The sequence below is a fragment of the Neoarius graeffei genome, chromosome 9, assembly GCF_027579695.1.
Source record: "Neoarius graeffei isolate fNeoGra1 chromosome 9, fNeoGra1.pri, whole genome shotgun sequence".
Taxonomy (NCBI): domain Eukaryota; kingdom Metazoa; phylum Chordata; class Actinopteri; order Siluriformes; family Ariidae; genus Neoarius; species Neoarius graeffei.
The window spans coordinates 43,693,834-43,711,254 of NC_083577.1; the positions used below are offsets into that span (position 1 = coordinate 43,693,834).

At 44.3% G+C, this 17,421-nt stretch overlaps 1 protein-coding gene across 1 annotated transcript in view; it reads right to left on the reverse strand.

Annotated features, from left to right (window-relative positions):
• Positions 1–15,349, reverse strand: part of LOC132891703 (NXPE family member 3-like) — a 31,919-nt gene extending 16,570 nt beyond the window's left edge. Inside the window, exons 1-2 of the mRNA XM_060929562.1 lie at positions 15,109–15,349; positions 4,050–4,202 (exon numbers count right to left, since the gene is read on the reverse strand). Of these exons, the coding sequence (XP_060785545.1) occupies positions 4,050–4,139 (90 nt within the window). The 5' untranslated portion in view covers positions 4,140–4,202; positions 15,109–15,349. The remainder of the gene's footprint in view (positions 1–4,049; positions 4,203–15,108) is intronic.
• Positions 15,350–17,421: the final 2,072 nt, after the last annotated feature.

Genomic DNA, 17,421 nt, shown 5'->3' on the forward strand with positions numbered 1-17,421 from the left:
AAACTTGTTTATAAAATGCTACCATTGACCTTGAAAGCACTGAATGGTCTCGCGCCACAGTTCCTGAGTGAACCTCTTGTGACCGATTGGGCTACACCCCTCAATCTGAGTCATGATTATTCCAGGTTTGTGGTTGGCGGAGCCACAAGCAAGGGGAGTACTGGCGCGACTTTTATTCTGATAAAAAGTCAGTATTGAGTGCCGTAGGATCCTCTCATTCCGCTGTGGCATTGTAGCCAGTGCACCTGTGTGGTGGCTGGCGTGAAGTCTCCCATTTCAGCTGGGAGTAGTGTTGCCAGGGGTTCTTTGCCTTCAGTGTTCTTTTTGGTCTAGTCGAGGTTTATGATTGAGGTCTGGGCAAGCCTTAGCGGTGGCTTGAATGACACCCGAACCAGCTGAAGCGAGCGGTCTAATTGTGTCGGTCCTGTCAATCAGTGAGCCTGTTTTCATTTAGCATCGTTTGGTATCTGCAGTGGAATCGTACACTCGCCGTGGATTCCCACACCGACGGCAAGTTGCTGTTCCGTTGCCATCTTGTGTTGGTCCACGTCCATTTCGGGCAGCCATTCCATCTCTGCATTGGCTATTCTGTCTAGTCCCCTGTCTGAGTTGATGTTTATTGTTTTCACAATTAACGCGGGCTATGTTCGCGATTATGTATTTGTGTTTTTGTGTGATTTAATTTACTTACGTCTTGTCTGTGTTTTGATTTACTTTCTGTTGTCTGGTGATTAGTGGCTGGGGTTGTGTAGTGCCTCTGGTGTTGCATGCACCAGCTAATTGCTCTTGAGTGTTTGTGAGGTGTGTGTGTGTGTGTGTGTGTGTGTGTGTGTGTGTGTGTGTGTGTGTGTGTGTGGATTAGCATATTAGTAGTGAGTGGTTGTATGCAGGTGTGGCAACCAGGGCGGCTGCACTCCCTCCTCTGCTGGTCCTGTATGTCCATGTCAACTCTTTGCTAGCTCTCTGCTGCATAGGATAAGTATTTCGTTTTCCCTCGGTTTGGAGATTTGGTAGCCAACATTGTTGACTATTACCCTGTGTTCAATCTCTCTTCTCTTTCTTTGGGTAGGTACTGGGAGCTCTGTCCAGAGCAGCCGGTCTTCAGGTGGTGGAAGTCCTTCATGTTTCCTTCGCTGCATGCACAGTTGGTGATTTTTATATTCTCTTGCAGTGCTTATTTGCTTAATTTGTGTTTATTCTTTCACGTGTGGTGTTTTCAGGGTCTTTGCTGTCCCTTTCCTCCGTGCTGCCTGTGGTAAGCCCCAACTCTGACCCTAGCTCGTTATTCTTCTTACCCCTTTCTAATAGCAATATAACAGCAGAGAGCAGCCTTGTCCCCAGTGTGCCACGTGCGTATGTCACCTGGCCCCCTCTGTTCCCATCCCACCCCCTTTGTTGAATGGGCCATATGTGCCCTGGAGTGTTATGGTGATGCCCCTGTATGACACAGCCTCATAAATGTTTGTTTGATGTCCTTGTGATGTGTTTATTGTATCGTATTGGTTGTTAATTTGGATTCTCATGGTGGCTCAGGGTCTGTCCAAGCTGACCTTACAGCCTGGTTCTTCGTTCCAGCCCATCTGCATATTTTGCACATTGTGCCTGTTGTCAATTCCGTGAACTGTGAATAGTGTTTTAATTATTGCATAACTTGTGATTTTAATAAATATGATTGTGAACATATCTCTGGCCTAAGAGTGTCTTTCGAACCTGTGTCCTGTTTTTGTAATACATTGGTGTGATATCGAGGTTCCTAGGGGCCTTCCCCCACCCTAGGTGGCATAGTCAGTCAAATACCAAATTTCTAAACTTACGTGCCACTGTTACACTCTGGTCCTTTATGACCCACCACGCCTACTTAGATCAAAAGATGCAGGCTATCTGCTGGTACTTCATATAGTGAAGGCTACATCAGGGGGCAGAGCCTTTTCTTACAAAGCCCCACAGTTATGGAACAGCCTTCCAAGTAGTGTTCAGGACTCAGACACAGTCTCTGCATTAAAGTCTAGGCTGAAAACATTTCTATTATCAACTAAAGGAGTTGATCTGGAGGGTCCTCAGGCATAGAGTGTTTTGGTAAGCTGGGATGTATGGATGCTGTCAGTCCCTCACTCACTTGAGTTTGTTGATGGTGTAGCGGCTGGCTGCTTTGTGTCTCGGGGCGCCCTCATGTCTGTGTTACCTTCTGGCTCTCCCCTTTTAGTTATGCTGTCATAGTTAGTTTTGCCAGAGTCCCTGCTTGCACTCAGTACAAAATGTATACTGTTCCTTCTCATCAGGTGACATTGGCCATACCTAACAACCTATTTTCTCTCTCTCCCCCCCCATCACTCTGAGTTACAGGTCAATCCTGAGATCGAGATGCTGACCTCTTCTGCTCCTCGGACCTGCCTGATCCATCCTGAAGCCCTACGTCTGGCTGGAGTCTCATCACATCGCTTGCGTGGAGGATGGCCCCATATGGACAGTTGAAAGTCACACTTGGAAGATGCTCTGGACACTTACAGTAATGCTTTTATGACTGAGTACTACAGTTGACTTGCTAACTTTAGGACTGCAGTTGTTACGAACAGATTTGCCTCAAGTTTCCATCAATGAAGAGTTTATAACTTCAGCAAAACAGACTTCATGTTAAAACTTTAAAAATGTTAGAATCACACTGTTATCACCCAAATGAGGATGGGTTCCCTTTTGAGTCTGGTTCCTCTCAAGGTTTCTTCTTCATGTCATCTGAGGAAGTTTTTCCTTGCCACTGTCACCACAGGCTTGCTCATTGGGGATAGATTAGGGATAAATTAGCTCATGTTTAAAGTCATTAAAATTCTGTCAAGCTGCTTTGCGACAATGTCTATTGTTAAAATCGCTATAAAATAAACTTGACTTGAAAAATAAACTCGAATTTTGAAATGAAAAATATGACAATGACAACCCTGTACTTTTGCACACCTTAAGACCTGTTTGCATGAAGAATGGGACAAAATAAACACCTGAATTGCTTCAGCACTTGGTGTCAGTCCCTAAAAATGTTTTAAGTGTTGTGAGAAAAATGCCAAGTTTACAAAGTGGCAAAAGCTTTACCTTCCCAATATTTTTTGAAATGTGTTGCAAGAATCAAAATTGAAACAAGTGTCGATTTTGGAAAAAAAAAGTAGTAAATGAGGTAAAACATCAAACATTGTGCTAGTTATTAGAATGCAGGCACTTACAGATGTATAAGCAGAGCGGGGACAGACTGACAATCAAAGCCAAGACGAGAGACTAGAATCAGAAAACAAGCTAGGGTCGGGCGATTGGCGAACAACACAGGGAAGATAAGGCAAAGAGCAAAAATGTGAGAGAGAAAGCGAAAGAGTCGGTAAAGCATTTGCCATTTTGGAACAGTCAAGCATTTGACACTTTGTAAAGTTGGCATTCCTTCTCACAACACTTAAAAGATTTTTAGGGACTAACATCACGTGCTGAAGCAATTCAGGTGTTATTTTTTCCCGTTCTTCATGCAAACAGGTCTTAAGGTGTGCAACAGTACATACAAGAAGCTGTCAGAAGAAACAAGGCTTGGTATGTACTGAGCAGGCAGAATAATACTTCACACTGGAGTGTTTGTTTGGGGAGCTTAAATAGAGGGACAGGTGATTAAGGAAATGAGAGACAGCTGAGTTTCAGTAGGCTGGAGACAGAGGGCGCTGTACTCCAGAGTGTCCATGCTCGTAGTTTGTTCTTTCTCAGCAGGTTTACTGACACAAGTGTATTACTTTGGGTGCAATACAGGTCAAAGATTATTTACAAATCATTGTTTTTTGTTTTAATGTCAACATACTGTCCCAACTTGTCCTGATTTAGGGTTGTAAATCGAGGTCATGAAATTGCAAGCTGTGCGAGTAAGCTGGTATTGTGAGTTTTGGAATTTACAAGATAATGTTGATTTTTTTTTTAGGTGTTGCATTCTCTTTAAAGAAAACATGCCCACAGTTTGATAGAGAAGCTGCCTGATCACTCATCAACTGTGCTTATCGCTCACATTAAGTAAGTGTTGAAAATGCTGTACTCACGTTCCTAAACATGCTGAGAATAAGCAGTAAAAATCCTGATAGTACCAACAGAATAAATATCAGCAGCAATCTGGATATGTGTCCATCCATGACTGGGTGTCATACAGTGTCTGTTAACCATCAGCAAATTTCACTCAGGACAGCTTGAACAAACTGACAGAGAGAAAATGACATGAAACACAATACTTATTCTATTTCAATCATTAGTACCTAAATATTTTACTCATTATTCTTCTTATTTTTTTACACATAGCACGGTAATGCTTCGCACTATCGCTTTGCTGCAAGAAGGTTCTGGGTTTGAACCCAGTGGCTGATGGGGGGCATTTTTGTGTTGAGTTCTTGAACTGGTCTTGAATTTCCTCCATTTGTACACAGTCTGTCTGACTGTAGATTGGTGGAGTCCAAACTCTTTAGAGATGGTTTTGTAACCTTTTCCAGCCTGATGAGCATAAACAATGCTTTTTCTGAGGTCCTCAGAAATCTCCTTTGTTCATGCCATGATACACTTCCACAAACGTGTTGTGAAGATGAGACTTTGATAGATCCCTGTTCTTTAAATAAAACAGGGTGCCCACTCACACCTGCTTGTCATCCCATTGATTGAAAACACCTGACTCTAATTTCACCTTCAAATTAACTGCTAATCCTCGAGGTTCACATACTTTTGCCACTCAGATATGTAATATTGGATAATTTTCCTTTCCTCCTGTGAGTCACTGAAAACAGCTGGGTTTTGGTGTGCATCCAGTTGTCTGGGAAGTGTGCCAGCACTTGGCACACTTCCCAGACAACTGAATGCCCACCAAAACCCAGCTGTTTTCAGTGACTCACAGGAAGACAGAGAGAACCAACAACCATTGATCACCCCAACGACTCTCTAGGCCGTTCACAGCCAACCGCCAGTGAACCACACCAACAGGATGGCTCAACAACACCTTAGGATTGCTTTTCATCCATCAGAGGATAAATACCTGATACTCCCTATTAGTCAGACAGAACTGAAGAAGCCTTTCGGATGAGAGGTGAAATATCTTCAAGAATCTTCAAGCAAGTCCAGTTGCTCTCTCTTACCACCCACAGTTTACTATGACCTGGATGACTGAGAATCTTCACAACCATTCACACTCACATTCACACCTATGGTCAATTTAGAACCACCAATTAGCCTAACCTGCATGTCTTTGGACTGTGGGGGAAACCAGAGCACCCGGAGGAAACTCATGCAGACATGGAGGAGAAAATGCAAACTCCACACAGAAAGGCCCCCCGTAGGCTGCTTGGCTCGAACCCAGAACCTTCTTGCTGTGAGGGGCGACAATGCACTGGCCGTTATGACTGGTGCCACTATGCTGATATTTTGGTCTAGTTAGAACCCTGAACCAAGCAGTGAAACTCAGCAGGTTTTTCATATACAGGCTAAAATATAGTTGTGCTTGAAAGTTTGTGAACCCTTTAGAATTTTATATATTTCTGCATAAATATGACCTAAAACAGTGGTTCTCAACCGGGGGGGCGCGCCCCCCTGGTGGGGCGCAGAGGTACTCCAGGGGGGTCGCGAGTCGGCTTCATGTATGGAGGAAAAAAAAATCTGGGGCTAACAGGCTATAGTAGCTAAGCAGATGCAACACATTTACCCATGTCAAAATGCAGGACATTGGACTATTACATACAAATCAATACTATTATAAAATCTATCATCAATCTATCATAAAATCTTGTGTGTAGGTTATTTTAAGCCCGTGACGCGAACATGACGCAACGTCACGTGAGTGAGTCTGCATACCGTGGCCACCGTGTGAGTGCTTGCCACACACACACTAGTCTGGTTTCTTGCCGAGTTAACTCGTGCCGACTCTCGCTAGTCTACTATCATCAATCCATCGATACAGCGCAAAACCCAAACAGTCTTTTTAAAGACTACTACCCCACACTGTATTTTTGCTTTCCCCATTTCAGCTCTACCCAAATAATTTGTTGTTTTTGTTGTTTTCTTACTGCTAGTCTACTACCCCTTTGCCTTTTTCACCCTGCGTGTGAAAAATCCAACTGTCCCACACACACACACACACACTAACACACACACACACACACACACTCACACGAGTAAGTACACCATTCACACCTCGTTAAAATTTGCAACTATAAAATCCCCGAATAAAGATATCGATCGTGTTTCTCACTGATAAGCCCCATACGTTCCCTCTGGTTAGCCCCCTTAGCCTACTACAGACTTAGCCTACTACAGACTTATCGTTACAACTTTATTACACACGTTTATTCACAAATACTTTAACAAAATGGATAGATTTCTTGTCAAAAAACCCAAGACAACTGACGTAGGTCTACCACCAGCTGCGAGAAAGCTTCGGAGGTACGATGAATCATACCTGCAGTTTGGTTTAACTGTCACCTCTGATCTTCGTCCTCAGTGTGTCGTGTGTGCCGAGGTGCTGGCAAACGAAAGCATGAAGCCATGCAAACTTAAAAGGCACCTCGAAACGAAGCATGCTGGCCTGAAGGACAAACCGCTTGAATACTTTCAAAGAAAGCGTGATGGCCTGCATCAGCAACAGGCAACAATTTCCGTGCACAGCACTGTATCTAAGCAGTGCCTGGAGGCATCATATGTGGTGGCAAAAAGAATAGGTAAGCTAGGCAAACCGCACACTGATGCCGAGAAATTCGTTTTGCCAGCTGCGCAGGACATGTGCAGAATATTCTTCGGGGATAGTGCAACAGCCAAATTAGGCACCGTGCCACTTTCAAATGACACAGTTGCTTGGAGAATTGCTGATATGTCCAATGATATCAGAGAGCAATTAATACAGTTTATTAAAAATAGTCCATACTATGCCTTGCAGTTGGATGAGTCTACCGATATTGCTGGACAGGCACAGCTTCTTACATATGTCAGGTATGTCAGGGATAAATTAATTGAGGAGGATGTCCTTTTTTGCCGCCCTCTTCAGTCACACACAACTGAAGAGGCCATCTTCAATGTCCTTGATTCATTTATTCGCGAGAATGGGTTGGCGTGGGACCGATGCGTTGGCTTGTGCACGGATGGCGCACGAGCAATGACGGGCCGTGAGCAAGGTCTAGCTGCTCGCGTTAAGCAGGTAGCTCCACTTGTAAAATGGACCCATTGCATGGTTCATCGCGAAGCACTCGCTGCAAAAAAAATGCCGTCTCTGTTGGAATCTGTGCTGAACCAATCAGTAAAAATGATCAACCTCATCAAGTCACGGCCGCTAAACTCTCGCTTGTTTGAGGTCCTCTGTCAGGAGATGGGGTCAGAGCACGAACAGCTGCTTCTGCACACTGAGGTTCGCTGGCTGTCCAGGGGGCGGGTGTTACAATGTTTGTATGAGCTGTGAGATGAGGTGAAGCGGTTTTTGACACAAATCAATTCAGACCTGGCGAAAAATCTGGATGACCCTTTGTGGCTGGCGTGTCTCTCCTATTTGGTCGATATATTTGACCACTTGAATGGCTTGAACCTGTCTTTGCAAGGCCGAGAAACTCACATTTTGCTTCTCGCAGAGAAAGTGAATGCCTTCAAGCAAAAACTTGACCTCTGGTGTGGCCGCATCAGTCGGGGGAACTGTGATATGTTCCCAAGCCTTGCAGACTTTATCAGTAATGCAGGCACTTCCCACGATTTCTCATCTGTCTTTCAAGCAGCGTCAGAGCACCTGTCGGTAATGAGAAAACAGTTTGCGGCATACTTCACAGAGGATTATCGCTCTTTTGCGTGGGTTCGAGATCCATTTGTGTGTACTGCTGACAAACTTCCAGTTGACATGCAGGAACAGCTTATTGAGCTGAAGAGTGACAGTAGACTTAAGGCAGTCTTCACCTCATGCCCTCTTTCGACATTCTGGGCAGCATTGATGCAGGAGTACCCGCAACTGTGTGACGTAACCTTGAAACTGCTCATCCCATTCGCATCGACCTACTTGTGTGAGGCAGGATTTTCAAAAATGACTGCGCTCAAAACGAAATATCGCAATCGTGCGCAAATTGAGGATGACTTGAGACTGTGCTTGTCAAACATTTCGCCAAGAATCAAGGATCTTTGTAAGGCAAAGCAGGCTCAGGTCTCGCATTAACGCAAATGCAGATCACAAAGGCACAGTAAAAAGTAAAACCTAAATTCACGCCTGGTCCCAATTCCCAATGATATCAATAGCCAGCTAATGATAAGCCTAATAAAATACCTAATAAAAACACTAATAATAATAATAATAATAATATCAACAACCAACAACAGCAATAATAATAATAATAATAATAATAATAATAATAATAATAATAATAATAGGCCTAATAATAATAATAATGCCTGAAAGAACATAAGTCTTGTACTACTGCCAACAGCTTAGTAATGATAATAGGCCATAATAATAATTATAATAATTATAATTATAATAATGCCCGAAAGCAGATTAGAAATGTGGTGCTACTGCCAATTATAACAATAGCCTAATAATGATAATAGGCCTATGTATTTCTATGGAATGGATAATGCTACTACTGCTGCTACTGCTACTACTACTACTACTACTACTACTACTAATAATAATAATCTAGCCCAGGGCTATCTATCTATCTATCTATCTATCTATCTATCTATCTATCTATCTATCTATCTATCTATCTATCTATCTATCTATCTATCGGTCGATATAAGGTGCTGTAGGTCGGGTGGCGTCACTGCGGGTGAGTGTGTTTGGGGGGGGATGGGGGCGGGGCGAGAAGAGGGGCCCCCAACTGCAATGAACCAGCTTTGGTGGGGCCCAGGTTGCAAAAGGTTGAGAACCCCTGACCTAAAACATCATCAGATTTTCACACAAGTCCTAAAGTAGATAAAGAGAACCCAGTTAAACAAATGAGACAAATATTATACCTGGCCATTTATATATTGAGGAAAATGATCCAATTTTACACATCTGTGAGTGGCAAAAGTATGTGAACCTTTGCTTTCAGTATCTGGTGTGACCCCCTTGTGCAGCAATAACTGCAACTAAATGTTTCCGGTAACTGTTGATCAGTCCTGCACCCCGGCTTGGAGGAATTTTAGCCCATTCCTCCATACAGAACAGATTCAACTCTGGGATGTTGGTGGGTTTCCTCACATGAACTGCTCACTTCAGGTCCTTCCACAACATTTCCATTGGGTTAAGGTCAGGACTTTGACTTGGCCATTCCAAAACATTACTTTATTATTCTTTAACCATTCTTTGGTAGAATGACTTGTGTGCTTAGGGTCGTTGTCTTGCTGCATGACCCACCTTCTCTTGAGATTCAGTTCATGGACAGATGTCTTGACATTTTCCTTTAGAATTCACTGGTATAATTCAGAATTCATTGTTCCATCAATGATGGCAAGCCGTCCTGGACCAGATGCAGCAAAACAGGCCCAAACCATGATGCTACCACCACCATGTTTCACAGATGGGATGTTTCTTATGCTGGAATGCAGTGTTTTTCTTTCTCCAAACATAACACTTCTCATTTAAACCAAAAAGTTCTACTTTGGTCTCATCCGTCCACACAACATTTTTCCAATAGCCTTCTGGCTTGTCCATGTGATCTTTGGCAAACTGCAGATGAGCAGCAATGTTCTTTTTGGAGAGCAGTGGCTTTCTCCTTGCAACCCTGCCATGCACACCATTGTTGTTCAGTGTTCTCCTGATGGTGGACTCATGAACATTAACATTAGCCAATGTGAGAGAGTCCTTCAGTTGCTTAGAAGTTACCCTGGGGTCCTTTCTGACCCCACCGACTATTACATGCCTTGCTCTTGGAGTGATCTTTTTTGGTCAACCGCTCTTGGGGAGGGTAACAATGGTCTTGAATTTCCTCCATTTGTACACCATCTGTCTGACTGTGGATTGGTGGAGTCCAAACTCTTTAGAGATGGTTTTGTAACCTTTTCCAGCCTGATGAACATCAACAACGCTTTTTCTGAGGTCCTCAGAAATCTCCTTTGTTCGTGCCATGATACACTTCCACAAACGTGTTGTGAAGATCAGACTTTGATAGATCCCTGTTCTTTAAATAAAACAGGGTGTCCACTCACACCTGATTGTCATCCCATTGATTGAAAACACCTGACTGTAATTTCACCTTCAAATTAACTGCTAATCCTAGAGGTTCACATACTTTTGCTACTCACAGATATGTAATATTAAGTCCAAGTCAACTTTATTGTCAGTAATGTCATATGTGCAGGACATAGAGAGAACTGAAATTGCGTTTCCCTCTTATCCGCAGTGCAAACAGTAATAAACATGAAATATAAAATATAGGTACAAGATATAAACTTTAAAAAGAAAAAAAAGGGGGGGGGGTTATTTACACACACAAGCTAAAGCTATCTAAGAAAAGATGGTGGCAATCCAGAAAGTGCAAATGTGGCAGTGTGAACAGAATTAACGGTATAAATTTAAATGTGACGAATGACAATATAAACAGAATGAACAATGTAAACGGGAACAGCAGTCTGACAGTATAGTAATTATCAGTATAAATATAAATAAATAAATAAATAAATAAATATGGCAGTATGAGTAGAATTTTCAGTGCAAGTATAAATATGGCAGATATGACAGTATAAACAGTGTAGCAGTGAAGTCTATCAAAGATTAAAGATGTATAAAGTGTAAACAGTGTTGTAAACAGTTTTTATATAGTGCAATTAACTATAAAAAAAAATGGCAGTATGAGCAGAATTTTCAGTGTAAGTATAAATATATCAGATGTGTAAAAAGTGTAAACAGTGTTCTCAACAGTTTTTATATAGTGCAATTAACTTAAAAAAAAAACATGTAGACAGTATTGTAAACAGTTTTAACATGGTGCAATTGAATTTTGTTACAGTTCGTTAAAGTGGCTGGTGACATTTGGTTTGTGTATTAAGGGAAGTGGGTACTGGCCTGGGAGGGAGTTCAGCATCCTGACGGCTTGGTGGATGAAGCTGTCTCTCAGGCTACATCCACACGACAACGGCAACGAGATGTTATTTAAAAATATATCGGGTCCAAATGGGCAACGATCAGTAAAATATCAGGTCCATATGGCAACGTAACTCTTGCTGAAAACGATGCAATACACATGCCACACCTCTAGGGGCACTGTAAGACGGTCCCTTCGGAGACACCAGAACAATAGAAGAAGTAAGGACGCATGCGCATAAACTATTATGCGCGAGACTTCATATTAGCCACAAAGTCAGGAAAATCTGTTTGTAAAATTACATTATAATGACCAAATACAATGAAAAGTATTTTTCCAGTCTCACCTGTGAAAGGTAATCCCATGTGATCTCGTTTGGACGGCAAACCTGTTGGTACAGTTAAATGCAGCTAATCTTTATTCTCCGCTTTGACCTATCCAATATGGCGGCGAGGATGACATATGATTCTACGCGGAAGGCGGCGTCTTTAATGGTCCGGAATAAATTGAATGCTACACATTGATGGATTAATTTGCTCTTCTACGCCCTTTTTGAGGAATGTATTGTCGGACTTAAAACCAACATCTGAAGAGGTGAGATCGCTCCTTTTTTTCCCTATTTTTGCTGGCGGGATTGACTCTGCCCTAAGGGCAGAGTCTCTCTCTCTCTCACTTTGCACCATTACACAATAAATATTCACAGTGAAAATATTTTGTAAGCGCGTTTCATGAACCAAGTTATAGGATTTGTTGACAACTCGCATCGAGTTCGTTACACTTCTACCCGGCGTGAAGCACTCACAGTCATATGGTTGTGACGTCATCGTAAACAAATCCGTTCTACTCATCCAGACGACTTCACAACGGCAACGTTGCCAGATCTTTCCACTCTGGAACCCGTTCTCAAAAAGATTGCGTTTTGGGCACCCAAAATGCCGGTGCCGTGTGGACGCCAGGCCTAAACGATAAGCAATTGTATCGGAGTCACCTGAATGTGTTGCCGTGTGGACAGGGCCTCAGTCTGCTGGTTCTTGCCTGGAGGTTTCTCATTCTCCTCCCAGAAGGCAGGAGGCTGAAGAAGTGGTGGTTGGGATGGGTGGAGTCGCCTGCAATTCTGAGTGCTCTGCGGGCCAGGCGTGTGTTGCAAATATCCTGAAGGGAGGGTAGGGGGACACCGATGATCTTCTCAGCTGCTCTCACCATGCGCTGCAGGGTCTTCCGGCAGGATGCAGTACAGCCGCCGTACCACACAGTGATGCAGCTGGTCAGGATGCTCTCGATGGTTCCGTGGTAGAAGGTCTGCATGATAGGGGCTGGTGCTCTAGCTCTTTTCAGTCTGAGGAAGAAGTAGAGGCCCTGCTGAGCTTTCCTGGCCAGTGATGCGGTGTTGCTGCTCCAGGAGAGATCCTCAGTGAGGTATACACCCAGGAACTTGGTGCTGCTCACTCTCTCCACAGCGGCACCATTGATGGTCAGTGGAGGATGTTGGGTGGAGGCTCTCCGGAAGTCGACAACCATCTCCTTCATCTTCTCCACATTAAGAGAGAGATTGTTGTCTCTGCACCACGCGGCCAGTTGGCTCACCTCGTCCCTGTAGTATGACTCATCATTGTTAATGAGTCCCACCACAGTCGTGTCATCCGCAAACTTGATGAAGAGGTTACTGTTGTGTGTTGGTGTGCAGTCGTGGGTCAGCAGGGTGAAGAGAAGGGGGCTGAGCACACATCCTTGGGGGGCCCCTGTGTTCAGTATGATGGTGCTGGATGTGTTGCTGCCAACCCGGACTGCTTGTGGTCTTCCAGTCAGGAAGTCCAGCAACCAGTTGCAGAGGGAGGTGTTTAGTCCTAGACAGTCCAGTTTCTGAATCAGCTGCTGGGGGATGATTGTGTTAAATGCTGAACTAAAGTCTAAGAACAGCATCCGCATGTAAGAGTCCTTAGTGTCCAGGTGAGTGAGAGCTGAGTGGAGAGCGGTGGAGATTGCATCCTCAGTGGACCGATTGGCCCAATATGCAAATTGGTACGGGTCCATGGCGGGAGGGAGGATGGATTTGATGTGCTGCATGACTAACCGCTCGAAGCACTTCCTAATGATGGGGGTCAGTGCCACAGGGCAGTAGTCGTTGAAGCAGGATCGAGAGGCCTTCTTTGGAACGGGGATGATGGTGGTGCTCTTGAAGCAGGTGGGGACAACAGCTTGGCTCAGGGAGGTGTTGAAGATGTCTGTGAGCACTTCTATGAGCTCCTCTGCACAGTCCTTTAGCACACGACCTGGAATGTTGTCAGGTCCTACAGCTTTGCGGCTGTTGATCCTGGAGAGGGATCTCCTCACACTGGCTTGAGACAGGGACAGCACCTGGTCAACCGGAAGGGGTGGTGTCTTCTGTGCAGGCATGCTGTTGTCGGCTTCAAACCGTCCAAAGAAGTTGTTTAGACTGTTCAGCAGAGTGATATCCTTATCGAAGGTCTGTGGTTGAGGTTTATAGTCCGTGATGGTCTGTATCCCCTGCCACAGGCTCCTTGTGTCTCTGCTGTCAGTGAAATGATGGGCTATCCTGCTACTGTACTGCTTCTTTGCTAGTCTGATGCCATGGGACAAGTTGGCTCTTGCTGATCTCAGACCAGCCTCATCACCTGCTCTGAAAGCAGCGTTCCGGGCTTTCAGTAACCAATAGACTTCCCCTATCAGCCATGGTTTCTGGTTGGTCCGTACTGTGAAGGTCTTAGTGTCCGTGACATGATCAGTGCATTTACTAATGTAGGCTGTAACAGTGTCTGAATACTCCTGGATGTTGATCTGGTGGTTGTAAGTGGCTGCCTGCTTAAACATGTCCCAGTCTGTGATGTTAAAGCAGTCCTGAAGTGCTGAGGAAGCACCCTCTGGCCATACCTGTACCTGCTTCTGAACTGGTCTGGTGACTTTGACCTTCAGCCTGTATGCTGGCATTAGCATAACAGTCAGTGCATTTACATGCACATAGAAAAAATCGAATTTCTGCCGTTGCTCGACTGAAATCGAAGTTCTAAATGCCATGGAAACACCTTAGCTAGGCTGAAACTGAACCGAACTTGATTTCTCATAATCGAGCTACACGACCTAGATTAAGCGATTTTTGCCGAGCTACTTAGTGCATGTATACCCTATCGAGCTACGTAGTCGAGCTACTTACTTCAGCACTGCCCCTTCCGGAAGTGACGAGTGACGAGACCACAAGCGGGAAACACGACAATCTCGGTCAGCATGACAACAGTAGTAGCGAGCAGCAGAAGAGGTCAGGAGGAACAAACGAAGAAGAGAAAATGGCGAGCAGAAACGTGCACTTCTGGAGCAATGAGGAGAGAGAGTTCATGCTCATTCAGCTTAAGGAGTTGAATATATTAAAATTCATGGATGGGAGAAAAACGCGCAATGGAGAACACGGAACTGATAACTTTGTTTACACTCTTGAATAGCTCTTCTTCATGACGACAACCGGAAGTGTACCAACACGATGGGGCGTGTAGCGCCACCTGTGGCTCGGGTGCACAATGTACCTCACACAATAGCTCGATTTCCTTGTGTGCATGAAGGACTGGATTTCTCTGGCACCCCTGCTGGGACCCTTTGCTCGATTACTGACAGCAGTTCGATTTGGATGTGCATGTAAACGTACTGAGTGATGTGGTCTGAAGCACCAAGATGGGGGAGGCCTTGTATGCTCTTTTCAGTGTAGTGTAAACCTGATCCAGTGTGTTGTTTCCCCGTGTTGCAAAGTCAATGTGTTGATGTAACTGAGGAGACACTGTTTTGAGATTTGCATGGTTGAAATCCCCAGCTACAATGAGAAGTCCATCGTAGTGTTTACTACGATGGACTTCTCATTAGATCATTTTAATTAGATCAAATTAGATCATTTTCCTCAATAAATAAATGACTAAGTATAATATTTTTGTCTCATTTGTTTAAATGGGTTCTCTTTATCTACTTTTAGGATTTATGTGAAAATCTGATGATGTTTTAGGTCATACTGTATTTAGAAAATTCTAAAGGGTTCAAAAACTTTCAAGCACCACTGTAGATAAATAAATGAGTTGAAACAAACAAATAAATGACTTACCGGATCAGTCACACTTGAAAAACCAGTCTGTTGAAGAAACTTTAGAGTAGATTTCAAGCGTTACCCTATTCAGTACAACTGATCAGTAGCATACTGTATGTATACACACTTTATACAATATGCAGATACAAAGAATGAAAGATCAGCAATTAAAGTAATGGGCTCCTGGGTGGCATACAAAACGTTTGCTCCATCACTGGGAGTTTGAATCCCGACGATGTCATGGGGAAAAAAAAAAGTCTGATCTCCTCCCTCAGTCCACCTGAAACCCTGCCTCCTTCCAGCTCAGCAATGAGGAAGTCTCATCTCATTATCTCTAGCCGCTTTATCCTGTTCTACAGGGTCGCAGCCAAGCTGGAGCCTATCCCAGCTGACTACGGGCGAAAGGCGGGGTACACCCTGGACAAGTCGCCAGGTCATCACAGGGCTGACACATAGACACAGACAACCATTCACACTCACATTCACACCTACGGTCAATTTAGAGTCACCAGTTAACCTAACCTGCATGTCTTTGGACTGTGGGGGAAACCGGAGCACCCAGAGGAAACCCACGTGGACACGGGGAGAACATGCAAACTCCACACAGAAAGGCCCTCGCCGGCCACGGGGCTCGAACCCGGACCTTCTTGCTGTGAGGCAACAGCGCTAACCACTACACCACCGTGCCGCCCATGAGGAAGTCACATCACTTTAATATGGCTCACAGTGGACATAGGAAAAGTGTAACTTGAGAAAGCAGAAATAGATATATGTGCGCTAACGGAAGTCAGAAGGACATACTCAGGTAATATTGTTGAGAGAAGTCATACAATCTTCTGGAATGGTGGTCATGATAAAACAACTGGTGTAGGTTTTGCTGTGTCTAATAAGTTCAAGAATATGAATCCTCTTCCTGTCAATGATCGACTCATGACATGTCGCATAGATCTGCAGAATGGGAATTATCTCACTCTGATCAGTGCTTATGCTCCACCTATGCAGAGAACACTTGATGAGAAATAACTCTTCTATGAAAACAGCCTCAACCCAGGATTTGGCTTGAAAAAACAACCACACCTTTTTTTTTGTTTAGAATGTGTGCAGGTTTTTCTTCAGGCTAGGAATAGAAAGTTGCATACATACTGTAAAAAGAACACCCACTGTTCCTGATCATTCACACCCAGTGTCAGGAAAGGCAAGCACTGCCCTTGGTTGTGAGGGCACACTCTTAAGCCGCCACCATTTGGGCTGGAGTAGTTGGAGCTTTCATATCCATGTCCCAAGCCTCTTTTTTTCCACCTTGAGGAGCTGTTAGTCAGCCGATGTTGGGGTAAAAGAGTGAAGGCCCGTCTCTTTTTAACGGGGGCACCAAGATTTGGACCCATTCCTCTTTGGCCCAGTTCTCCCACAAAGACTATTTTTTTTATATGCAAAATTTTGGATGAGCATTGTCATATTTGTTCGTGTACATACAGTATCCGGCCAAAGGTTTGTGGACACCTGACAGTCACACCCAAACAGGGCACGTTGTAGCTCAGTTTTCTCTTTTGCTGGAGGCACATCTTTAATTGCTCTTATCTTTTCAGGGTCTGCGTGTATCCCTGCTGCGGATAGCTTGTCTCCCAGGCAAGTTATTTCACGCACCCCAAACTGACATTTTTGTTCATTCAGCTTCAGTCCTGACTCTTTTGCCTTTGCCAACACTTTTCTTAGCCTCTCATAATGCTCAGACTTTGAATTTCCCCAAATGATAATGTCATCCAAAAACACACCTAACTCCCCCCATGCCATCAAACAGCTGCTGGATATTTCTGTGGAAAATCTCTGGAGGGGAGGCTATACCGAAGGGCATGCGGAGAAAACAGTGCCTACCAAAAGGCATGTTAAATGTGCACAATTCTGCATGTTCCTCATCTAGCTGAAGCTGGTAGAAGCCTGAGGATGCATCGAGTTTAGAGAAAAACTGTGCACCTGCCATTGCACTTGTAATGTCTGACTTTGTTGGTAGGTTGAAGTGCTCTCTCTTGATCCACTGATTCAGATCTTTTGGATCTAAGCATAGCCTTAAAGCACCATTTTTCTTCTCTTCATCCGAGTCACACCCCTCCCCCCACTAAGGAAGTCTGACCACAACCTGGTTCTTCTACAGCCGAAGTACACCCCCCTGGTTCAAAGGGAGCCTGCAACAACTAGCTCCATCAGGAGGTGGTCCCCTGAAATTGAAGATGCCTTCAGAGACTGCTATGACATCACGGACTGGGATGTGCTGCTTAGCCCACACTGTGAGGACATAGAGGCTGTCCACACGGCAATGGATACAGGTGAATCTGA